Genomic DNA, 21,500 nt, shown 5'->3' with positions numbered 1-21,500 from the left:
GGCCGTCGCGGGTAGATACAAACAGTGAAAATAAATCATTTAACTACTCATTACGTTCTTATGAGGTCATAATATGATGTGTCCAGGGAAAGATGACCGAAACTTTTATAACGAATTAAAAGAGTAATACAACAGCCCCGAAGCTATCGTATACAATTTTGTTGCAGCACTGATCAGTACCTGTTTTGATAATTTAGAAAAGTTTCTTTAAAACGATGGTTTAAAATGTTACCACTACGATCACAATACGAAGAAATGCGTCGCCTCGTGAACTATCACACATCCCGGTAGGTTGTTACACTATTTTAGCTTATATCATACAGGTCTGCCTTGTATGGAGTGACTAAAGGGAAGTGAGGAAGATTAGGGTGTAACGTCCTGTCAATGATGATGCCATTACAGACGGACCACAAGCTCGGATTGAGAAAGGAAACTGGCCATGTCCCGAAATTTGCCCCTGGCGGGATAGAAAATCACGGAAAATGTAAGTTTGAGTGGCTCTTCTCCCAAATACCAGTCCAGTGTCTCAAACACCGTGGCGTCTCGCTCGGTTTCGTGAGTGGAGTCTCTTAAATGAAACTCTTCACTTATTTTCAAATGATGCATCCCAGTGACTTCATGTTTTGCAACTAAGCTGACCATGAGACATGATTATTGCGCTCAACGCGTAAACTGCACACAGTTTCTCATAACATAGTATGCATGTGCGGAAACCATGTGAGTTTACGAGCTATCGGCAGCATATCCTCCAGGTAATGTGAGAGAATATTTCCAAGGTATATTTTGTAGACTTATCGACTGAGACCTAATGGAAATGTAATTGTTCGATATTGAGCCCCTAGAAACTACTGGCTCCTGATACCAAACTTCTCAACAACTATTCCTCTGTAAGATTGTCTATGGAAATCACATCCACGCAGTATAAAGTACACTCATATTTCAACCACAAGCTAGCAAGGAAAATAAATGTCACTGTTATAATTTATGGCATAATCTCCGCTGTTCACTAACGAACGAGCGTATACTGCCTTTAAAGCAATATTTCTTTGGATAATTACATAGTTTATGCTTTACAGTAAGGATAAACTTGTCTGTTGATTCTGGAACAGGCCAAATTGTTTCGGAAGCTCCCCCAAGCCACAACCACACTTTTCAGGGCTTAAGCAACGGACTCGGATATCTCTCTCTGGCAATTGAAAATTGTGTGGTGTTAGTGCGTGCTACACCCGTAATTGTTACTCAGCCGCAGATTACGTATTTAACTCCATTGTGGTTGACACTTCCCTCGCGGTTTTTTTTTTGTGTTTTTTACTTGTATAAAACAACAGCCCTGCTGGAGAAATTTCGGCGAGTTAGAGACAAAGTTCCATTTTGGAGACGGCAATATTTGTTCATCAGTTAATTAGTTAGTGACCCGATCGACAGTGTTGGTGGTTGCCACCCGCGTCCTCTCTGTCTATATAACTACGCTTTTTTTCTGCCTGTGCTGTGAAGTAAGAAAAATGTAAGTAAAACAATGTGCCTCCAAGATAAAAAGTTGCACAAATTTATCGATGCACTTTGTCCAATGTTCTTTCACTGAGTGTCTTGCACCCTTAAGAACGACTCCGAACGGTATGCTAAACAATCATGCCCGATTCCAACAACTTCATTGGATCCTAAACATTTTCCATCCATAAGAGGTGGAAGTCAGTTGGCGCAAAATAACGTAAATAGTGTTAGTTTCCGCTTAACAACCCCCAAGCAGCACCTTTTTGGCAGATACATTGTTTCAATGCTTTATTTTCCTTTGCAATTCCGTTCTCTCTTTCTACACACTTTTTACACCAATTTTATCCAGAAGACTAATGAAGATTTGCCAGTTGCTATTTTGCAGTTTACAAGATAATCAGTAAGGTCAACGCCTTCCGTACTCTAGAAAACACTGCCCATCCTCCGACAGTGGCATCATTTGTGTGCCAATGGATGTACATACGGCTCTCAAGTGACTGAGCGCAGCCAACTTCAGTCTATCCACCAAGGGAAATCCCTAGCGGTAATGGATAATGAATCCGCGTCTTCTGCAGGGCAGATACTTAGGCCGCTCACAACTACGACGATCTTGCAGTTCCTTCCATTGTATCTACACGATCTTGTAAATGCTGTAAACTGATGTATGCGATAGTAAGTATAATGCCTCGAAAAGGTTCTGTGAAACATATCAGCGTTTTATGCTAAATACAGTTTTACCTTTGATGCCATCGTAGAGCGGCTCTGTTCGTCTCACCCATTTATGTTTAATGTGTAAAATGTAAAACGGGGGGGGAGTGCACAGCACATCTGACATATTCTAGGGATTCGGATATCTGAGAGCATCTTTCGGTATTCGTAGGTGGAATAAAAAGCCAAGGATCAGAGAGACGGAAGATAATGTGTTTTGGAACGTTTTTGTCGACGCGACGTTGCATAAAAATAGACTTGGAGACGAGATGGAAATGGTGATGGAGAGGCGGGCGTATTGTTTAACATTCGCTCGATGTTTACGTTAGCCTCCGGTTTTCGGCACGAGATGCGGACAGCATATCACTTTAATATTAAAGAGCGAAACATCGTGCGCTGTAGACGTTCCGTATCTATTTACGGGATTCCCTCGCAGCGATTTTGTCACGTACAGCGCCACAGAATTCACACGAGGAGCTTAACTATTTATGCCAGTTCCTGGGACGAAGCTTCCGTAAACAAAGAATACAGCAGGTATGTGTTATGAAACGGTATTGAACGAAAGGAAAGCACACTTCAGATTGAATTTTTTAACATTCTTGGAGCTCACTAATGGCAGCTGGAATCACACGTTTACAAATACGTCAGTTGTTAGAAACCTAGATCTACAGTACGGGATTTGTCAAAGCGTCCACGAACAGTAAGCTGGTGAACATTTGTGACACATAAAAATTGCGTTCCGCGCTGGATTCAAACCCGTAACCGTACTTTCCGCTAGCAATATGTTATCATTTACGATACTCGCAAACTCTTTCCAGACTGACTCAAAGATTCAAATTGACTCCTCCGTGAAGCTCGAACCTTATTGAGATAAAAAAGTATCAAGTAGAAATTGTGAATCGCTTGTGTTCGCTTAGTGCATTTGGAAGCGTATTAGCTGGTTGGTTGATTTTGAGGGAGGACACCAAACAGTGAGGTCATCGGCCCCATCAGATTGGGGAATGATGGGGAAGGAAGTCGGCCGTGCCCTTTCAAAGGAACCATTTCAGCATTCACCTGAAGCGGTTCAGGAAGATCACTGGAAACCTAAATCAGGATGATCAGACGCGGGTTTAACCGTCCTCCTCCCGAATGCGAGTCCAGTGTGCTAACCACTGCACCACTTCGCTCGTTGGCAGAGTATTGCCCACATAATGCGCGGATCTGGGTTTTATTTCGGTCTCCTGTGAAAGTTCAACTTGTCGCAAATATCAGTCCAAGCATGTACTTCATAAAAGAGAAAAAAAGTCCCCATTCAACGTTAGTTTCGATGATGGAAAGTTCACTCAGAATTTTCGAGGTGATAAGTATTCTAAATATCAGATCTTCCCCGTGATTAAACCATTAAGGGACATGTTAATCTTGCTGAGGAAATTAGGAATTTGCACTGCAATTTTCTCCAGTGTGTTAATTTTGTAAATTCTGAAGGTAAAATAAGTACTTCACGTTTTATTATTTTTGACGTTTCCCTCATTAACAATTGTTAACATATTCTCACCTGTTTTTGCCACTGTACAGTGTTCGTGATTTTTTATTCGGCGTTTTACTTGACAGACCGTCGGACTATTGATCGACCTTTAGCTTGTACATCATTGGTTGGAACAGTGCTAGAGTTTGACGTAACAACGGCACCAATGTCAGAGGTAATAACAGGACAAACAGTGCAAAGCAGAACTTCGTCTAGTGACACAAAAACTGGCTGTACACCGCCACTGAATTATTACATGCGCCGAAGTCCGACATAGTAAAACAATGTCCAGCGCGGCGTATGTCACAACAAAGGTGCAAAGCCATACCGAGAAACAAGCTTCTAAAGAACACTGGGGAAACGCAACTGTAAATAATAAAAAGGTGATCTCTCACATCTTTACTTAAATAAGTACAGCCGCATCTTGACCGTTCTTTTCAGTTGGATTCGTTTCCCATCATTATTCAGAATGATGGTACTTAGGGACGGGGATATGACTGATATTACTTTTATGATATTACAAACAGAATTTATTACTGTTGCTTTCTGTTTCTACAGACAGAAAGAGACAGATATCTTCGGGCATTTACGTCAGTGTGTTGCTATTCAATGCATGGAATGAAAAAGAGATTCTTCAGAGAAGCGCGGTTTCCACATTTTTTCTTGACGTTATTTTGTGCATAATAATTTACAGTTACTTGTTGTAAGTCTTTTAAGGTGACGCTTCAATCAAAAATCGAAATCACAACAACCGTACGTAAAAAAAGAAAGCTGTGCAACTGATATATCCAGGGATGCGACTCACTGATAACATAGGTATAGCGGCGTCATCGTACCCATCAGCGCAGCGACTCTTGGTCGTTATGCGCCCAGGCCAGCAGGCTAAGTTCGTTCTCTCAAGAAATCCCCGACATGAACAAACATCCCACAGAAGACACAACAGGAAAACTATGCACTGTATCATGTCAGAAAAATGTGAAATTTTTGCTAAATTTGAGTGAAAATGATAAGTTAAATAATTAAAAATTCGAGGCGATGAAGTCGAAATATTGGCACAAACACAGTGCTTCACTATACCACCATGAGATAATTATCAACTTACATAGTTATTGGATGGAATCAGACGCACTATTTGTGGTTCTCAGTGATTTTCCTATCACAGTTCTCTGAACCATATTCTCAGTTTACTGACACTGGTGGTTGGCAGACGTTGATAGAGCAATTTCGGATTGGTAATAAACCACATGGCCAAGGGCCTTGCCGCAGTGGTAACACTGGTTCCGTCATATGATCGAAGTTCAGCGCTGTCGGGCTTGGTTAGTACTTGGCTGGGTGACCGTCCGGTCTGCCGAACGCTGTTGGCATCCGGGGTGTATTCATCCCATGCGAGGCAAATTGAGAAGCTACCTGATTGAGAAGTAGTGGCTCCGATCACGAAAACTGCCATAGACCGGAAGAGCTGTGTGCTGACCTCACGTCCCTACATATCCACGTCCAGTGATGTCTATAGGTTGAGGATGACACGGCGGTCGGTCAGTATCTTTAGGGTCTTTCGAGACCTATTCAGACGGAGTGTTTGTAAACCACGTACAATAAGTCGGATGTATGCTTAATAAATGGACGGAACGGTAATACAATAACTTACGGATGTAATGGAGGCCGATGTCTTTACCTTTCGCTCAGAGCACTACCAGACGTTGCCAATTCACTTGTCTAGCCTCATCTCAGTAGCCGTATTTGCTAATGGACGCTTGTGTGGTTGTACTCCACTCCTAGGTAACATGTTAGACTCCTGCTGATGGAAGATATTTTCGTCGCCAGTTCTCAGCTGGGAAGGTGAGTCTTCGGAACTACCCTTCAGATTATCCCAGACAACAACGCAGTAGCCATGTCCATTTCTTATATGTGGCGAAAAACGTGGGTCAAGGGAAAGGACTTCCGGACACCCATTAGCTGCAAGTCAGTTGTGATAATATGTAGAAAATTCATTCTTATCTACCGATACCTTATCGTTAGAACGGATGCAGTTCCTTGCGCGGCAGGTTTCTCTGGACTGTTGGTATTGAGGATAAGTTCGATACTCTGGTGTATTTCGACCGTGAACTGTTCCACTGTAGCATGTCATTTCATCTCTATACACAGTTAGTGTCATTGTCCTCAAGGATCATTGTCACATGGGTCCTTGCAGGTAACACAACAGCCATTCACAACGGTGGCAGTTAGTAGACTCACAATGTGTTTCCATAGTTAAGGCGCGCGATCAGTTCACGAATTTCACCGTTTTAGGGAGTTGATGATCATCGCATTTTGCACAGTGGGTGGATCATTTCTTTGAGCCACTACAACGTGCAGCGACAGTCGCCTTATGTAACTGCGAGTGTATTTCAGAAGCTACTGTCTCCTATTATCTGTGTTAGCTTTGATTATCAGATTATGTTGGTGCAGTAATAATTTTTGAATCATTCGCCCTGCGGTAGATGACAGCATCACAGGAGCGTTGAAAATGGCACCCGAAATCGAGATGCGTATGAAACACAAATGTGTCATTAAATTCTTTACTGCTGAACAAATTACGCCAACTGAAGTTCATAGAAGCTAGCTAAAGATGTCTTGAGATGATACAGTAGACGTAAGTAGTGTTGGGTGGTGGTTACCGCGTTCCAATGATGGTTAAAAACGAGATGCACGACAGAGCACCCCCCGGGCGACCCTGCTCGGCTGCTATCCCTTATAATGAACAGAGGTTCGACCAACTCATCCGTAATGATCCGCGGATTACGACCAAGAAATCGCGTGCACAGCCGAAAGTCTGTTGTATTACAAAGGGTCCCGCACATGCTTACTCAAGAAAGAAAAAGAGGATCGTGGAATAAAAATTTGTCGGAACCTCCTGGGCCAACACGAGGCTGAGTTTGACGGGTTTCTGATCATCATCGTCAGAGATGAGACACTATTTCACCAATACGATCCGGTAAACAAAACAGAGTCCACTGAGTGGCGACATGCAATTCACCAACTAACTAAAGCTTCGCGATGTAGACATCTGCCAGCAATAACGCTACAAGGACACACTGGCGATGCTGAAAGCTCGAGTTTCGAGATTCGATCTTGACAAAAGACAAACTTTTGCTTTGCAATGCCAGGCCTCATTCCAGTTTTGCGACCATGGAACTCATTGCCAAATTTAACTGGACTATCCCACCACATCTACCCTAGAGTCCTGATATGGCTTCTTGAGATTGTCATATCTTTGGGGATATGAGAGGTGGATTACGTGGCCAAAACTTTCCAGACTGAGGCGCTGTCATCGAAGCAATAAGAGCCGGCCGTTGTGGTCGAGCGATTCTAGGCGCTTAAGTCTGGAACCGTGCGACCGCTACGGTCGCAGGTTCGAATCCTGCCACGGGCATGGATGTGTCTGATGTCCTTAGGTTAGTTAGGTTTAAGTAGTTCTAAGTTCTAAGCGACTGATGATCAGAGATGTTAAGTCCCATAATGCTCAGAGCCATTTGAAGCAGTAAGGTAGTGGTTAGCTTTAGATGGTTTAGATTCTACGCTCGTGGCATGCAGGCTTTTGTTCATCGTTCACAAAAGCGCATAACGGATGGTGGTAACTATGCGGAAGAATGGCAGAATGTTAGTGACATCTGTATCTACACCTACACTCTGCAAACCACTATGAACTGCATGGCAGGAGGTACTTCTCGTTGTAGCAGTTACTGGGACTTCTTCCCGAGCCATTCATGTATGTAACGTGGGAAGGATGAATGCTTTAATGTCTCTGTGAAGACTGTAATTAGTCTAAGCCTGTCTTCGCGTTCCCTACAAAAGCGGTATGTAAGAGAGTGTATATATTTTTAGACTCATCGTTTAAAGCTGGTTCCTGAAACTTTGTAAGTGGACTTTCTTGTTATAGTTTGCATCTGTGTCCAAACGTCAGCCATTTCAGAGTTTTCAGCATCTCCGTGACACCTTCCCATGAATCAGCTGTTTTGTGACCATTCGTACTGCCCTTCTTTATAAACATTCAGTACCCCATGTTAGTACGATCTGGTACAGGTCCAGTACACTAAAGCAATATTCTAGGATGGGTTGCACGCGTGTTTTGTAAGCAACCTCATTTGTAGACTGATTGTATTTAATTAGTATCCTACCAATGAAACGAAGTCTACCACCTACTTTACCTACGACTGACCCTATTTGATCGTTCCATTTCATGTCCCTACAAATTGTTGCACCAAGGTATTTATATAAGTTGACTGTTGCCAACAGCGACTCACTAATATATAGTCACTGGATACTACGTTTTTCCCTTTTGTGAAGTGTACATTTTTACATTTCTGAACATATAAAGCAAGCTGCCAGTCTTTGCATTACTTTGAAATTTTACCAAGATCTGACTGAATATTTGTGTATCGTTTTTCAGACAACACACTATAGATAGCTGCATCATATGCGAAATGTCTGAGGTTACTATTAAAATTGTCTGCAAGGTCATTAGTGCAGTCACCCAATACACTTCCATGGCGTACTCCTGAAGCTACTTAGACATCTGACGAGAACGCACCCTCGATAACACGCTGTATTCCTTACCAAGAAATCTTCAGTCCACTTATATGTTGAACTATTTAAATTTGTTTTTGTAGTTTCAGTACATACTGTAATTTCTATGAAAATTAATGGGAGGCATTAGTTTCGGAACGGCCTTCTTACTTCAGCACTACACATGGCGCGATACACGTGAAGAATCATTTTTGTGAAACACGGTAGGCTCTTCATTCATTCCCAGTAATGAGTGCCGTTGCGGGGGTCTCAAGTTAATTCCATATTTCCAGAAGAAGTTTGGCATCGTTGCTCAAAAGCGGTATCTAACCTAATTGCGTGCCTATAGACTAACATCTCAGTTGTGTGACTGGAGTCTATTTCTTGTCTTAAAATTCATAGTTCATAATAACTGATGGGAAGTCATCTAGTTAAACTGAAGTGATACCTTGGGTACCCCAATGACATGTTACAATCCTACTGCTATTTATAGTCTACGCTATCGGACAAAAAAACAAAAAAGAATGTGAAGCACCCAGAAGACATGTTCGGATGTCAATATGTCGTACACGTACAAATCATCAGCGACTCTGTAAGCGAATAAAGCTACAATTCTTCTTAATACGTAGAATGACCACTAGAGTGCATTAGTGTCGTTACTGTTTAGTGTTGTTAGAAGGCCTGCTCGGGTATCTAAGTGGCGTGAGAGACGTCAGATGTTTACTGATCACTGTTACGGACACGGACATGAGACGTACCCGTGTGAGACAGCGTTATCAGCACCTGATCCAGTGTTAAAGGGATCTGTCGAATCGCACAGTATTCGCATTTGTGGGACATTCGGGTGTTATAGTGGCCCGATGTTGTACTGCATGGAAGTGTGACGGCAGGCACACTTTTCGTCAAGATGCCAATCGTTCAAGTCTGACTACCACAATGAAGGATCGCCCTATTGTGCACCAAGCACATCATAATAACCCCTTCACATCTGTGCCTGCCATCCAGAAAGAAGTAATTGACTCCCTGCAACATTCTGTTCTGTCCCGCACTATTGGTCGGAGACTAGCAGCAGCAGCAGCAGCAGGACTACAGAATTTCTATCTCATGCGTAGAATGCAGTTCACACCACAACATGAACGGCTGCGTTTGGGGTAGTGCGGTGAACGGTAAGCATGTATTCCTGATGAATGGCGTCGCACTTTGTTCGGCAATGAATCGCGGTTCTGCACTACGCCCGATGACTGTTTTTGGCGAGTGTGGTCATAGTATGCGGAACCATCGAGTATGACTCCAGGTCGCGGTTAGTAGTGATTGAGGGAACTCTGGCGGCACAACGATACGTCGCGGACATCCTGCGTCCCCATGTATTACCTTTCATGCGACAGTATCGTGGTGCCACTTTCCAACACGACAATGCTTATCCACACATGGCACGTGTCTCTGTGAACTGTCTGCGTAACGTTGAGGTGCTCCCGTGGCCAGCAACATTCCCACATCTGTCCCAGGTAGAACATGTGTGGATCGGAACAGAGGTCAACTCTGTACCAGTGCTAGTATCCAGGATATCAAGGACTAATGGGAACAGCTTGCCTCAGGAAAGAATACAGTGCCTTCAAGGCACCCTTCCCAAGCGAGTCAAATGGTTCAAATGGCTCTAAGCATTATGGCACTTAACATCTGAGGTCATCAGTCCCCTAGACTTAGAACTACTTAAACCTAACTAACGTAAGGACATCACACACATCCATGCCCGAGGCAGAATTCGAAGCTGCTACCGTAGCAGCGGCGCGGTTCCGGACTGAAGCTCCTAGAACCGCTCGGCCACCGCGGTCGGCTCCCAAGCGAGTCATTGCATTTATCCAAGCTAGAGGCGTTGCAACGTTATACTTATGAGTGGGCTCATATTGCCAAGTTCTTTTGAATGTGACTCAATTTTGTAATCACTGAAGTAACATCACATACCCTCTCAATTCGTGAAATTTTATTTAGTTTCCTCTTTCTCTTCTGGGTGCTTCAATTTTCTGCAGCCAGTGTATGTTGTTGACTCCCACCTATACATGAAGAAATGACCATTGCAATAAAATACGAAGGTTGTCCAGAAACTAAGTTCTGAAAGATCGCGAAATGGAAACCACAGTGAAAACCAGAAACGTTTTGTTTGCAACAGCTAGGTACACTTTCCACCTACTTCTCTACATAGTCGCCGCTGCATCTTTGAGTTTTGTCATAGTGTTGTATCAACTTTCCAATATCCTCGTCATAGAAAGCAGCCGCCTGTGCTTTCAGCCAATTATCTGCACTGGTCTCCAGCTCGTTGCCAATGAAAAAATTTTGCCTTCGTAGACAGCGGTTATTGTGAGCAGAGATGAGACTCAAGGGGAGCCAATTACGGACTGTATTGTGGGTGATCAAACACTTCTCATCGGAAACGTTGCAGGAGCGTCTTCATTGCCCCTGCAGTGTGCGGCCGAGAATTGGCACGAAGAAGGAACTTCTCGACAGTTGTGTTATGTGGGCTGCATGACACAGGCGAAACCTCTAACCAGGCCCTCATACTTGACTGTGGACGCTATTACCTACACATCTTTACGTGCACACTGTTCACTCAAAATAAAAAGAGCGACGCGACACGATCGATGGACGTACTAGAGAGACAGCCCAACACATCTGTGCAAAGCTTTACCGGACTTCCCCAGTGGCTTCCATTTCACGACCGATCGGAACTTACTTTCTGGACAGCCCTCGTATCAGAGCTCGCACAAGGATATTTATGTTTTCGTTGTTGCAATATGCAGTTGGAGAGTGGAAGGGTCGAGAAATGGTCTGAAACTTGTTCCATGAACCCTCTACCGAACACCTCTACATCTACATTTATACTCCGCAAGCCACCCAACGGTCTGTGGCGGAGGGCGCTTTACGAGCCACTGTCATTACCTCCCTTTCCTGTTCTAGACACGTATGGTTCGCGGGAAGAACGACTGCCGGAAAGCCTCCGCGCGCGCTCGAATCTCTCTAATTTTACATTCGTGACCTCCTCATGAGGTATAAGTAGGGGGAGGTAATATATTCGATACCTCATCCAGAAACGCACCCTCTCGAAACCGGGACAGCACGCTACACCGCGATGCAGAGCGCCTCTCTTGCAGAGTCCGCCACTAGAGTTTGCTAAACATCTCTGTAACCCTATCACGCTTACCAAATAACCCTGTGACGAAACGCGCCGCTCTGCTTTGGATCTTCTCTATCTCCTCCGTCAACCCGATCTGGTACAGATCCCACACTGATGAGCAATACTCAAGTATAGGTCGAACGAGTGTTTTGTAAGACACCTCCTTTGTTGATGGACTACATTTTCTAAGGACTCTCCCAATGAATCTCAACCTGGTACCCACCTTACCAACAATTAATTTTATATGATCATTCCACTTCACATCGTTCAGCACGCTTACTCCCAGATATTTTACAGAAGTAACTGCTACCGCTATCATATAATCATACAATAAAGCAGGGTTTCCCAACGTGTGGTCCGCGGACCCTTAGGGGTCCGCCGGCTCTTTCTAATGGGTCCGCGGCCACCTTTCACCAAAACGTGTAAAATAATGAGTAAAATTATGGAATAAAAATGTGAAAATCAGATTCATCACTTTTTTTTTCCTGTGAAAAATGTGTGTATAGCATCCGAAAGTCGGCAATAACATTCGATCTTTGGCAATAATATTTGACAGTCGGCAACACAAACCAAAACATTGGTGCGGCTCCCGCTGTCGGTGGTTCGAGTCCTCCCTCGGGGGCATGTGTGTGTGTGTGTGTGTGTGTGTGTGTGTGTGTGTGTGTGTGTTTGTGTGTGTGTTGTCCTTAGCGGAAGTTAAACTTAGGTTAATAGTGTGTGAGAGTAGGGACTGATGACCTCAGCAGTTAAGTCCCATAGACTTTACATACATTTGAACATTTTTCTTCGGATTTCACGAAAAACCACACACACACACACACACACACACACACACACACACACACACACACACACACGACTGTTACTAAATACGCATGCTCCTTACACAACAGTTGCCAGACAGTGAAAGTGAACAGACCACAGGCGGCAGCTTGTCAATAGCGAACAGTTTAGACGTGACGTCGATTGCTCTTGGAGGAAGGCAGCTCCGACGTGTGAAATGTCAATTACCATGTAATATTAATCAGGCAATAGTGTATTGAACACTAGTAAGCGTCTGGATACAGTGGGAATTCAAATTGGGTCGTTAATTTCAAGTTGTTTTCATACATCTCTAAACCAAAGACTATTGATACTTCGGGGGGGGGGGGGCATTGGGACCATGGCACTTGCATTAAGAAGCTTTCAGTTTCCATGGGTTCTGCTCTGAAATTTAAAGTTACTGTGCTTTTGACTGACTAGGAGTCCGCCATGGATTTTCGACTGAAGGAGGGGTTCGCCAGCTGAAAAGGTTGGGAGGCCCTGCAATAAAGGATCCTTCTTTCTATGTATTCGCTATACATTACATTAGTTAGGCGTGAATTGCAGAGTAATCGTGTAGACTGAGCTAGGTGAGGTGAGGAAGCAGCGCAGAGGGCGACGCTGACGTACCTGTCATGAGGGCGCTGGAGGAGGCGGCGCCGGCGCTGACGCTGCCGGCGGGCTCCGCGTCGCCATCGTGGGCTGGCGTCGCCACGCTGCTCTACAGCCTACCCGCAGCGCTCATCCTACTCTGCTGCCGTCGGCGGCCACTCTGGCGGGGCTGGGGCTGGCTACGAACACCACCACCACTCTCTCTCACCTCCTCCTTCCCTACTCACACTCCCAGCTGGTGCTACTACTCATCTACCAGGCGAAAGGGCGCGAAAAACAACGACGACACGACGTAACAGCAGCCAGCGATGAGCGTGGAATGCGTATGCCGTTGTATGAGCTGCTGAAGCCACGAATGTAGAGAGTTGTTCACAGCCTTTTCGTAAACGCTTCGTTTCACAGACGTGCAGTGCGACGTGTCGAATTAATTTTGTCTTCAGAATGAGATTTTCACTCTGCAGCGGAGTGTGCGCTGATATGAAACTTGCTGGCAGATTAAGAGTGTGTGCCGGACCGAGACTCGAACTCGGGACCTTTGCCTTTCACGGGCAAGTGCTCTACCAACTGAGCTACCTAAGCACTACTAACGCCCCGTCCTCACAGCTTTACTTATGCCAATACCTCGTCTCCTACCTTCCAAACTTTACAGAAGCTCTCGTGCGAAACTTGCAGAACTAGCACTCCTGAAAAAAAGTCTCGGTCCGGCACATAGTTTTAATCTGCCAGGAAGTTTCATATCAGCGCACACTCCGCTGCAGATTGAAAATCTCATTCTGGAAACATCCCCCAGGCTGTGGCTAAACCATGTCTCCGCAATATCCTTCCTTTTAGGAGTGCTAGTTCTGCAAGTTTCGAAGCAGAGCTTCTGTATAGTTTGGAAGGTAGGAGACGAGATACTGGCAGAAGTAAAGCTGTGAGGACGGGGCGTGAGTCGTGCTTGGGTAGCTCAGTTGGTAAACCACTTGCCCGCGAAAGACAAAGGTCACGAGTTCGAGTCTCGGTCCGGCACACAGTTTTAATTTTGTCTTGACGGAATCAAATGAGTGACGTCGCGTGGTAGGTTGGAGACTCGTAACCGAAACGGAGTGAGGTAGCGCAGGTGTCTGTTTTTTCAGACACCACGCAGAATCCGCATCTGTGATACATATTATGTAAACTGAAGGTGGAGTGGGGAGAAAGGAGAGGAAAATGAAGGTACTCGTCATGTCACCTGCATTGGGAATTTATGCAGTGTCTGCGGGGCCGCGTGAAAAACTGTGCAGGACCGGAATTCGAACCCCGTGTCTGTCCGGCACACATTTTCACTCTGCGCAGCTGACTCCGCATAAATTCCCGAGGCAGATAACATCATTAGTTTCCTCCTTTTCCTTTCCACCCCCTCAACATTAAATTTACACACAATCAACATTTAGGTTTTCATGATTTCCCAAAATCGGTAAAGGCAAATGCTGGGATGGTGCCTATGAAAGGGCAGGGATGATTCTCTCCCCCACCCCTCCCCCAATCCTTTCCTTTCCAAGTTTGTAATGACATCCTTGTCGACTGCTTGTTAAACCTTCCTTCCTTCGTAATGAAAGCGTGGTTCGAGTTCAGACTACCTATTCCGATCAGGTTTTCCACGTTTTATTTAGCATCGTACTAGACGAATACAGCATTGAAGTCATAAAGGAGGATGCTTTCCATTACATTTAGCCTCACCATCCCAAATAACTTTTTACCCAGAGCAAAATAAAAAATTTATCACGCCACTGTTGCTTAGGTACCAGGAGGACATTAATCATTGTAATTGCCTTTGTTGTCACTTTCGTCGTAACGAAGACGTGAACAGCAGTTCTTTTTTAAATAGCGTCCTATATTTTCTATTCGGTAATCTATTTCCTCTCCTCAGTAACTGGTCTCTCCTCAATACCTGTTCAAAAACGTATCACATTCTCGCATTCACAAGAAACAGTCTCCAGTTGAAGGTTTGCGTGAGTGCAGTGTACACCAACGATTAGAAGACAGAAATACTAGTCATCTATGGAGAATGGCAGTCTTCTGAATGACCAGTGTACATTTTTCTTGTGTTTCCTATTGTATTCTGTGGTTCCAGCAAATGGACGTTTACGTTACCCCAGGAACCTGCACTGTGAGTCAGTTTTGTGTTAAGTTTTTAATACCGCCATATTTAAGTTAATGGCTGATACGTTTTTGAACGGCCCTTGAAGAGACGAATTGGATTACTGAAGAAACAAACATAGTGCGGTATTTATAAAAGACGTACTGCTGTTCATACCTTTATAACAAAAAAAATTAAAAGGAAGGCAATCAAGCTGGTTAATACCCCCCTGGTAGCTCAGAAAAATTTGCTTGATACGTCTTTTATTTTCCTTTTCTTTTTTAGAAAAAGGTATTTGGGGTGGTCAAAATAAATGGGACAACCTGCAAAATTAGAAAAGTTAGTCGACGTCGAGGTCATTAGAGAACGAGCAATATCTTAGTTGGAAAGGATTTGAGGAATTGAAGGTTTGGGAGAGTAGAAGAAATTGGCCATAACCCTATTAAGGAACCATCTCGGCATCTGCTGGATGCAGGAAACCTAAAGAAGAATGACTGAAGGAGGGTGATTTGAACTGCATTGCTCCTCAATATGAGTGCAGTGCATTACTCCGTTATTCAGGTCATTTGCTCAGATCTGAGAGTGCGTTCAGCGTCTAAACATCATTATATACACGTGAGAGTTTAAGTATGATCATAGGATGATATTACACCCCCAAAATAGTAACGGGTGCTTAAATGAAGCTGAAGAAAAGAGGAAATTACGCATTTTTCAAAGAATGTTCCTCGTAATCCCATAAATTTGTTAGTATTCACGGTCAGTGGTGTATCTTACCAGAGTGGCAAAGTCCAGAACACTTCCACGCTGCTCAAATAATGCACTGCATGGCATACAAAGCTGTGCAGAAATACGTTGCATCTACACATAACACTCGACGTGGTACGATGTTTACTTTCGTGACTTCAGCTGCATAAATTTACGCAATCAAGATAAACGATGTTCAGGTTACAGACCACTGCGTGAAGCCTGGGAAGGATTTTCATGTCACCGAAATATGTCTCATAATGTTTTAGGAATTTGGATCAACAGTGTAGGATTCGGAACTGGATAAACTGAGAAGAAAAGATTGATTTGATTCGACGAAAGGATATTTTGAATGACACAAGGTGGAACTGAAAATTTAAAATATTTTGTGATCTGACATTTCGGACGTGAATTTCTACTCATTGTTCACAAGGCCACACTCAAAATCTTACTAATCATTTTTGAGAATGGATTACATAACCTTACGCTGCATTCATGTAATTTCACATTATAACTGTTGATCAGGGGTGTAATCCCCTCGTTATCTTCCGGTTAGTATGTTCCGAGAATTTCGCAGAAATGTTCAGATTAAGAGGTAGAACATGTCCGCAAGAAGTAGCGAAGGGCGATAACTACAGGAAAGATACTAATTCCTGTCGCGATTCATATTCAACGTCCATCGTGTTGCTCGTGGGTAAAAAATGTGTGTAGGATATTTGATCCAGTTTTGCTAATTATTAATAAAATACGCTCCGACACTAAGTGCTGCAAAAGCTAAAGCGACCACGGATAGAAATTTTGTACATCGAGCATTTTATGCTGGGACAGAAGCAGGTACTGGTAAATTAGATACAGCATTCAACTCGGAATTGTAAATTGTGGCGGTGATAAGATAACTGGGCCACGAGAGGGAGCAAACAAAATGTTAGATTGTTGTGTATGAATTTCTTTGTTTTGTGCAGTACTAGTTACCCAAACTGATTACTTCTGGTATTTTGCATCTCGCTAAAAACAGAATTATTTTGTTTCCCACGAAAACTACAGCAAAAACTTGATTAACTTTTTACCGTAGCGGTACTTATTACCAAGTTATGGAGTGTGTGGGTAAGCATAGTAATTCTCAGTCACAAGTATTTAACGACATATTACACGTGTCAGAATTTGAAAAGTGACATGTCGTTGACGTGATGCCGTCAAAACAAAGGTATCCTGTTTCTTAGTACTGTCTTGGCAAAAAAATTATGTCTCACACTTTTTTCCAGAATGATACGCAATAGAAAATAGTTAGCTAAAAGGAGAACAGAAGCCTTTCCATTGTGGTGCTACAGAAGAATGCTGATGATTAGATGAATCAATCACGTAACTAATGAAGGACTGAATCGAATTGGAGAGGCTGGCCGGTGTGGCCGAGCGGTTCTAGGCGCTTAAGTCTGGAACCGCCCACCGTTGCGGTCGTTGGTTCGCATCATACCTCAGGCATGGATGTGTGTAATGGCCTTAGGTTAGTTAGGTTTAAGTAGTTCTAAGTTCTAGGGGACTGATGACCGTAGATGTTACGTCCCATAGTGCTCAGAGCCTTTTGAACCATTTGTTAAGTCCCATAGTACTCAGAGCCTTATGACCTTTTTTAATTGGAGAGACAAGGAATTTGTGGCGCTACTTGACCAAAGGAAGGGATTGGTTGATAGGACACATTCTGAGACATCAAGGGATCACAAATTTAGTATTGGTTCAAATGGTTCTGAGCAGTATGGAACTTAACATCTGTGGTCATCAGTCCCCTAGAACTGAGAACTACTTAAATCTAACTAACCTAAGGATATCACACACATCCATGCCCGATACAGGATTCGAACCTGCGACCGTAGTGATCACGCGGTTCCAGACTGAAGCGTCTAAAACCGCACGGCCACAACGGCCGGCTTTTAGTATTGGATAGAAGTGTGTGTGTGTGTGGGGGGGGGGGGGGGAGGAGGAGGGGGGCTCTAAAATCGTAGTGTGAGAGCAAGAGATGAATACAGCAAGCAGATTCAGAAAGATGTATGTTGGAGTAGTTATTTGGAGATGAAGAGTCTCGCACAGGATAGAGTAGCACATTAAACTAGCCTTTGGACTGAAGACCACCACCACCGCAACAACAACAACAACAACAACAACGCTGTAGAGTTTCTCTCTTTCCCTATCTCTATACCTCCTCCATAGTTCTTTACGTAATAAGAAATACATAGATGTTTATGACGGTTTCTGCCTTGATAATAACGATAAGGTGAACAGAGTATAGGGACTAGCCATTTAATGAGAAATTGCAGTTCATCTACGTAAATTTTGCTAATTTTACTCTACATATACCGATACATTCACCGAGATTGCTGTTTATTATGTTTGACATAACCACCAATTCTCTTGCCAGACGTTCAAGTCCATTCTCGTAATTATATAATTAGAAGAATGTTCTGGAGTTGACATTCAGTGTCAGTCACAGAGGTTGGGAGTATATACCTACATACCATACTGCAGTGCCTTTGCTGTACAGAAGTACAGTGCAACACATAGTTGACGACATATGGACGTTTGGGTTCGGTAGTGAAGAGCGCTCGGATAGCTAATAGCAAGGCGACCGCTTGTGATAAGCGGGAGTCCATGTTCGAGTCTTGGTCCGGCACAAATTTTCATTGTCATTCCCTCACACAGCTGATGGTTGTCCATATTCGCCACTGCGAATATAGTTCATCTATTTAGTTGGGGAAGTGAGTACAGGGGTAAGGGACGCGCCATACGGTCCTGTCTTCGAGTCACAGCCCGAGCCGCAGCTGAGCTGTGCGCTACCTCTCACACCAGTACGTACTCCTAGTCCGGGGCCATGCCACACCACTGGCGCCTCTTTTGCAGAATTAGAGAGCGGGTGGCAGATCCCAGTGCTCGTGGTGGTTAATTGTGGCGTTTCTGGAATTTATGGTAACACAGTTACCTGATCTTCGCTATTTTCGAATTTAAAGCTCGATAAACATGCGATTTTCTTTTTCCATCCTGGCGGCATAGGGTGTGTACACCGGATTCAGTGTTGTGGTTTCGGAGACCTGTTTTTGATTATCTATTTATTTTTCTGGAGGAGTCCTGCTATTCCCGCCAGGTCCGCTCCTTATCAGCGTTCAGTGATTTCTTGTGTGGGATTTTTACATTCAGCTACTTGCCATTCCTACTGTTACACTGCAGTTTTGATGTTCTGATAATCAAAGCAATCAGTATCCCGAAACGTTTTCCTTCAGAAGTAGCAGTACTTCGTCAGGGCACAGCCCTGTGGGAGTTGCAATGTCCTTTCTTTCATCCGCTGATAGAAACAGATCATTTAGTCTGTTATCTATTGACCTGTAATCAACAATGGAACTCGAACAACTACCCCACGTAGAATTTTCATCGCACGCCGGCTGTCGCCAAAACTGGAGGTTACCAAGTTTCAGAATACAGACTAGGCAGACAGTTCCAAACCTTCGGAGTAATGGTATTGAGCTTACGAAATTGAACTAGTTAGCCACAAGACAAATTGCCGCACCAGTATGAAGTCATAATGTTTTAATTATCACCTCGAATAAATAAACTCAAGTAATTATTTTTTATTGTTTTTGGCAGGTACAAGCCTGCCGTCCTGTTACACACTGAAATCCCCGCACCACGGTACCACAGCACCATGCTAGAAGAGCCAAAACAAAATAGCCCACCCCAATCATAAACAGGGGCATCGTTCGCTGCAGCAGCGGAAATGTTGCACCTATGACAGGCCAATCTTACGACTAAGAAACTCATCTGGATTGGCCTGGTCCAGCTGCAATATTTCCGCTGGTGCCGAAAATGAATTACCGTACGCTGTTGCGCTTTACCAATGGGCTACGCTATTTTGTTTTGGCTCCTTTAGCGACCTGATACGGTACTCTTCCACGGGGTTTTCAACGTGACCAGAAATAGTTATTATTAAAATGGGGGTACTAACAGAGGTCCAGTGTAAGCTGTAATTGTCATATGACAGCGAAACTTGGTAGATCTACTTACGCGTAAACAAGAAACCGATTTAGCTGAAAAAAAAATTAGTTCCAGGTGTGGCCAATAGGTGTAAATTTGGCGCTGCGAATGCAAGAAAGACGTATGGTAATATTTTCGTGTTTAATGGATCAGGAGTGGGCAGAAAATGTCAAACGAATGAGAAAGGCATAATGTTGATTTTGGTACAGTATTAACCGCCGCTTACACAGTTTGCTCAGTATGGGCACCGCAGACTTCCACGAGATGCTGTTCATCGCCAGAGCTGCACCTGGTTGACGAAATTGGTTCCAACGGAAATCGGTTCCGCATTAAGGCATTAGCACCTCTACTAAATTTCGGCCGCGATGTGTGGTCTCGCGGTTTGAGGCGCCATGTCACGGACTGCGGGGCCCCTCCAGCCGGAGGTTCTAGTCCTTCCTCGGGCATGGGCGTGTGTGTTGTTCTTACCATAAGTTAGTTTAAGTAGTGTGTAAGACTAGGGACCGATGACATCAGCAGTTTGGTCCCTTAGGAATTTATGCACATTTAATTCAAAATTTCGCTGCCATACGACAATTACAGTCCACACTGGACCTGTGTGAGTAGCTGCACTTTAATTATAGCCACCTGGCAGAAATAAACCAGCAAATAAATACAAAATAACTATGCAGCTTTATATTTTCGAGGTGATAACTAAAACTTTATGACTACAACTCGCATTTCCGTGCTGTTCCTTTCTTGCACAATGCCTACTTCCGTGGAATAACGTAAGTGATTATATTTGTTGCAATACTTATAGCCGCTCTTAACTTTAATATTGAAGGTTTGTGTGGAGAGTTTCGGAATATATTGGTGAGCAATGTACTTTTATATGACAAATTTAACATGTTCATGTCCTCTGCATATTTATGTTTGGGGTGGAAACGACAGTTTGCGTGCCTGTCTGACTGAAACCGCCCAATGTCGTGCTCATATCATCCTACAATCCGTCGTCTGGAGGCAGCTTATATACAACACCATGTCTAACCGCTAGTGTGGGCAATGTTGCCGACAGTTTCTCCGAAATACTTAAGGACAACGCTGATTTTCTCATGACGTGTCACTGCTAAGTGGTAGGCCTGTAGGTCGCTGAATCTTGGACCATAATTAGAAGGACGTCATAGTGCAGAAGGTAACTGAAGGAAATACTCAATGAAGAAGAGTGTTATTTCTGTCCGTCTCAAAGGCAATTAGTACACTGAAGGCACCGCGATTTATAATGGTCCGTTGGACATTACAAAAGGCGGGTCATGGTTCGTAACAGGGTGTGTGATTACCACGAACGGCATTGCATGCTACGTAACGTGCTCCCATGCTGGCCACAAGGTTGGTAAGGGATTCTTGTTGTAGGGCGTTTCACTCCTCCAGCAGCGCGACTGACAATTGCTGGAAGTAGTTGGTGCATGTGGACGTGCTGTAGTACGTCTTCCTAACGCATCCCACGCGTGCTCGATCGGATTTAAGGCGGGAGAACATGCAGGCCAGTCCATTCGCCCCCGCACGCCCAAAACGGAAATGTTTCTCGGTGAATTAAGGGTTGCCCATTGGACCATACGAGGGAGCGCCCAGCATTATCGAACATGATCGTTTTGGTGTCCCGGGTGTTATGGTGCGAGAAGCCATAATTTGGCTTGGCCTTACTGACCTCCTAATCTTATACACTATACAATCACTGGTCAACGTTATTGTAACACTGTCCTCCCCCATGTGCTTCTTTTCATATTCGGCGCAGACATCATTTTTATGGATGACTATGCCTGACCGCATCGAACTGT

The 21,500-nt window shown here is 44.0% G+C and overlaps 1 protein-coding gene across 2 annotated transcripts in view; it reads right to left on the bottom strand.

Moving 5' to 3' along the window:
• Positions 1-21,500, bottom strand: part of LOC126297635 (probable nuclear hormone receptor HR3) — a 517,590-nt gene that overhangs the window by 398,756 nt on the left and 97,334 nt on the right. The window contains exon 2 of one of the 2 annotated variants that reach the window (XM_049988660.1): positions 12,849-13,009. The exons of the other annotated variant lie outside the window; for it this stretch is intronic. Within the exon in view, the coding sequence (XP_049844617.1) occupies positions 12,849-12,855 (7 nt within the window). The 5' untranslated portion in view covers positions 12,856-13,009. The remainder of the gene's footprint in view (positions 1-12,848; positions 13,010-21,500) is intronic. 2 annotated transcript variants of the gene reach the window in all.

This window comes from Schistocerca gregaria, chromosome X (assembly GCF_023897955.1).
Source record: "Schistocerca gregaria isolate iqSchGreg1 chromosome X, iqSchGreg1.2, whole genome shotgun sequence".
NCBI classification, from domain to species: Eukaryota; Metazoa; Arthropoda; class Insecta; order Orthoptera; family Acrididae; genus Schistocerca; species Schistocerca gregaria.
The sequence above is the reverse complement of the archived record's forward strand: the minus strand, read 5'-3'. Positions and strand labels throughout refer to the sequence as shown.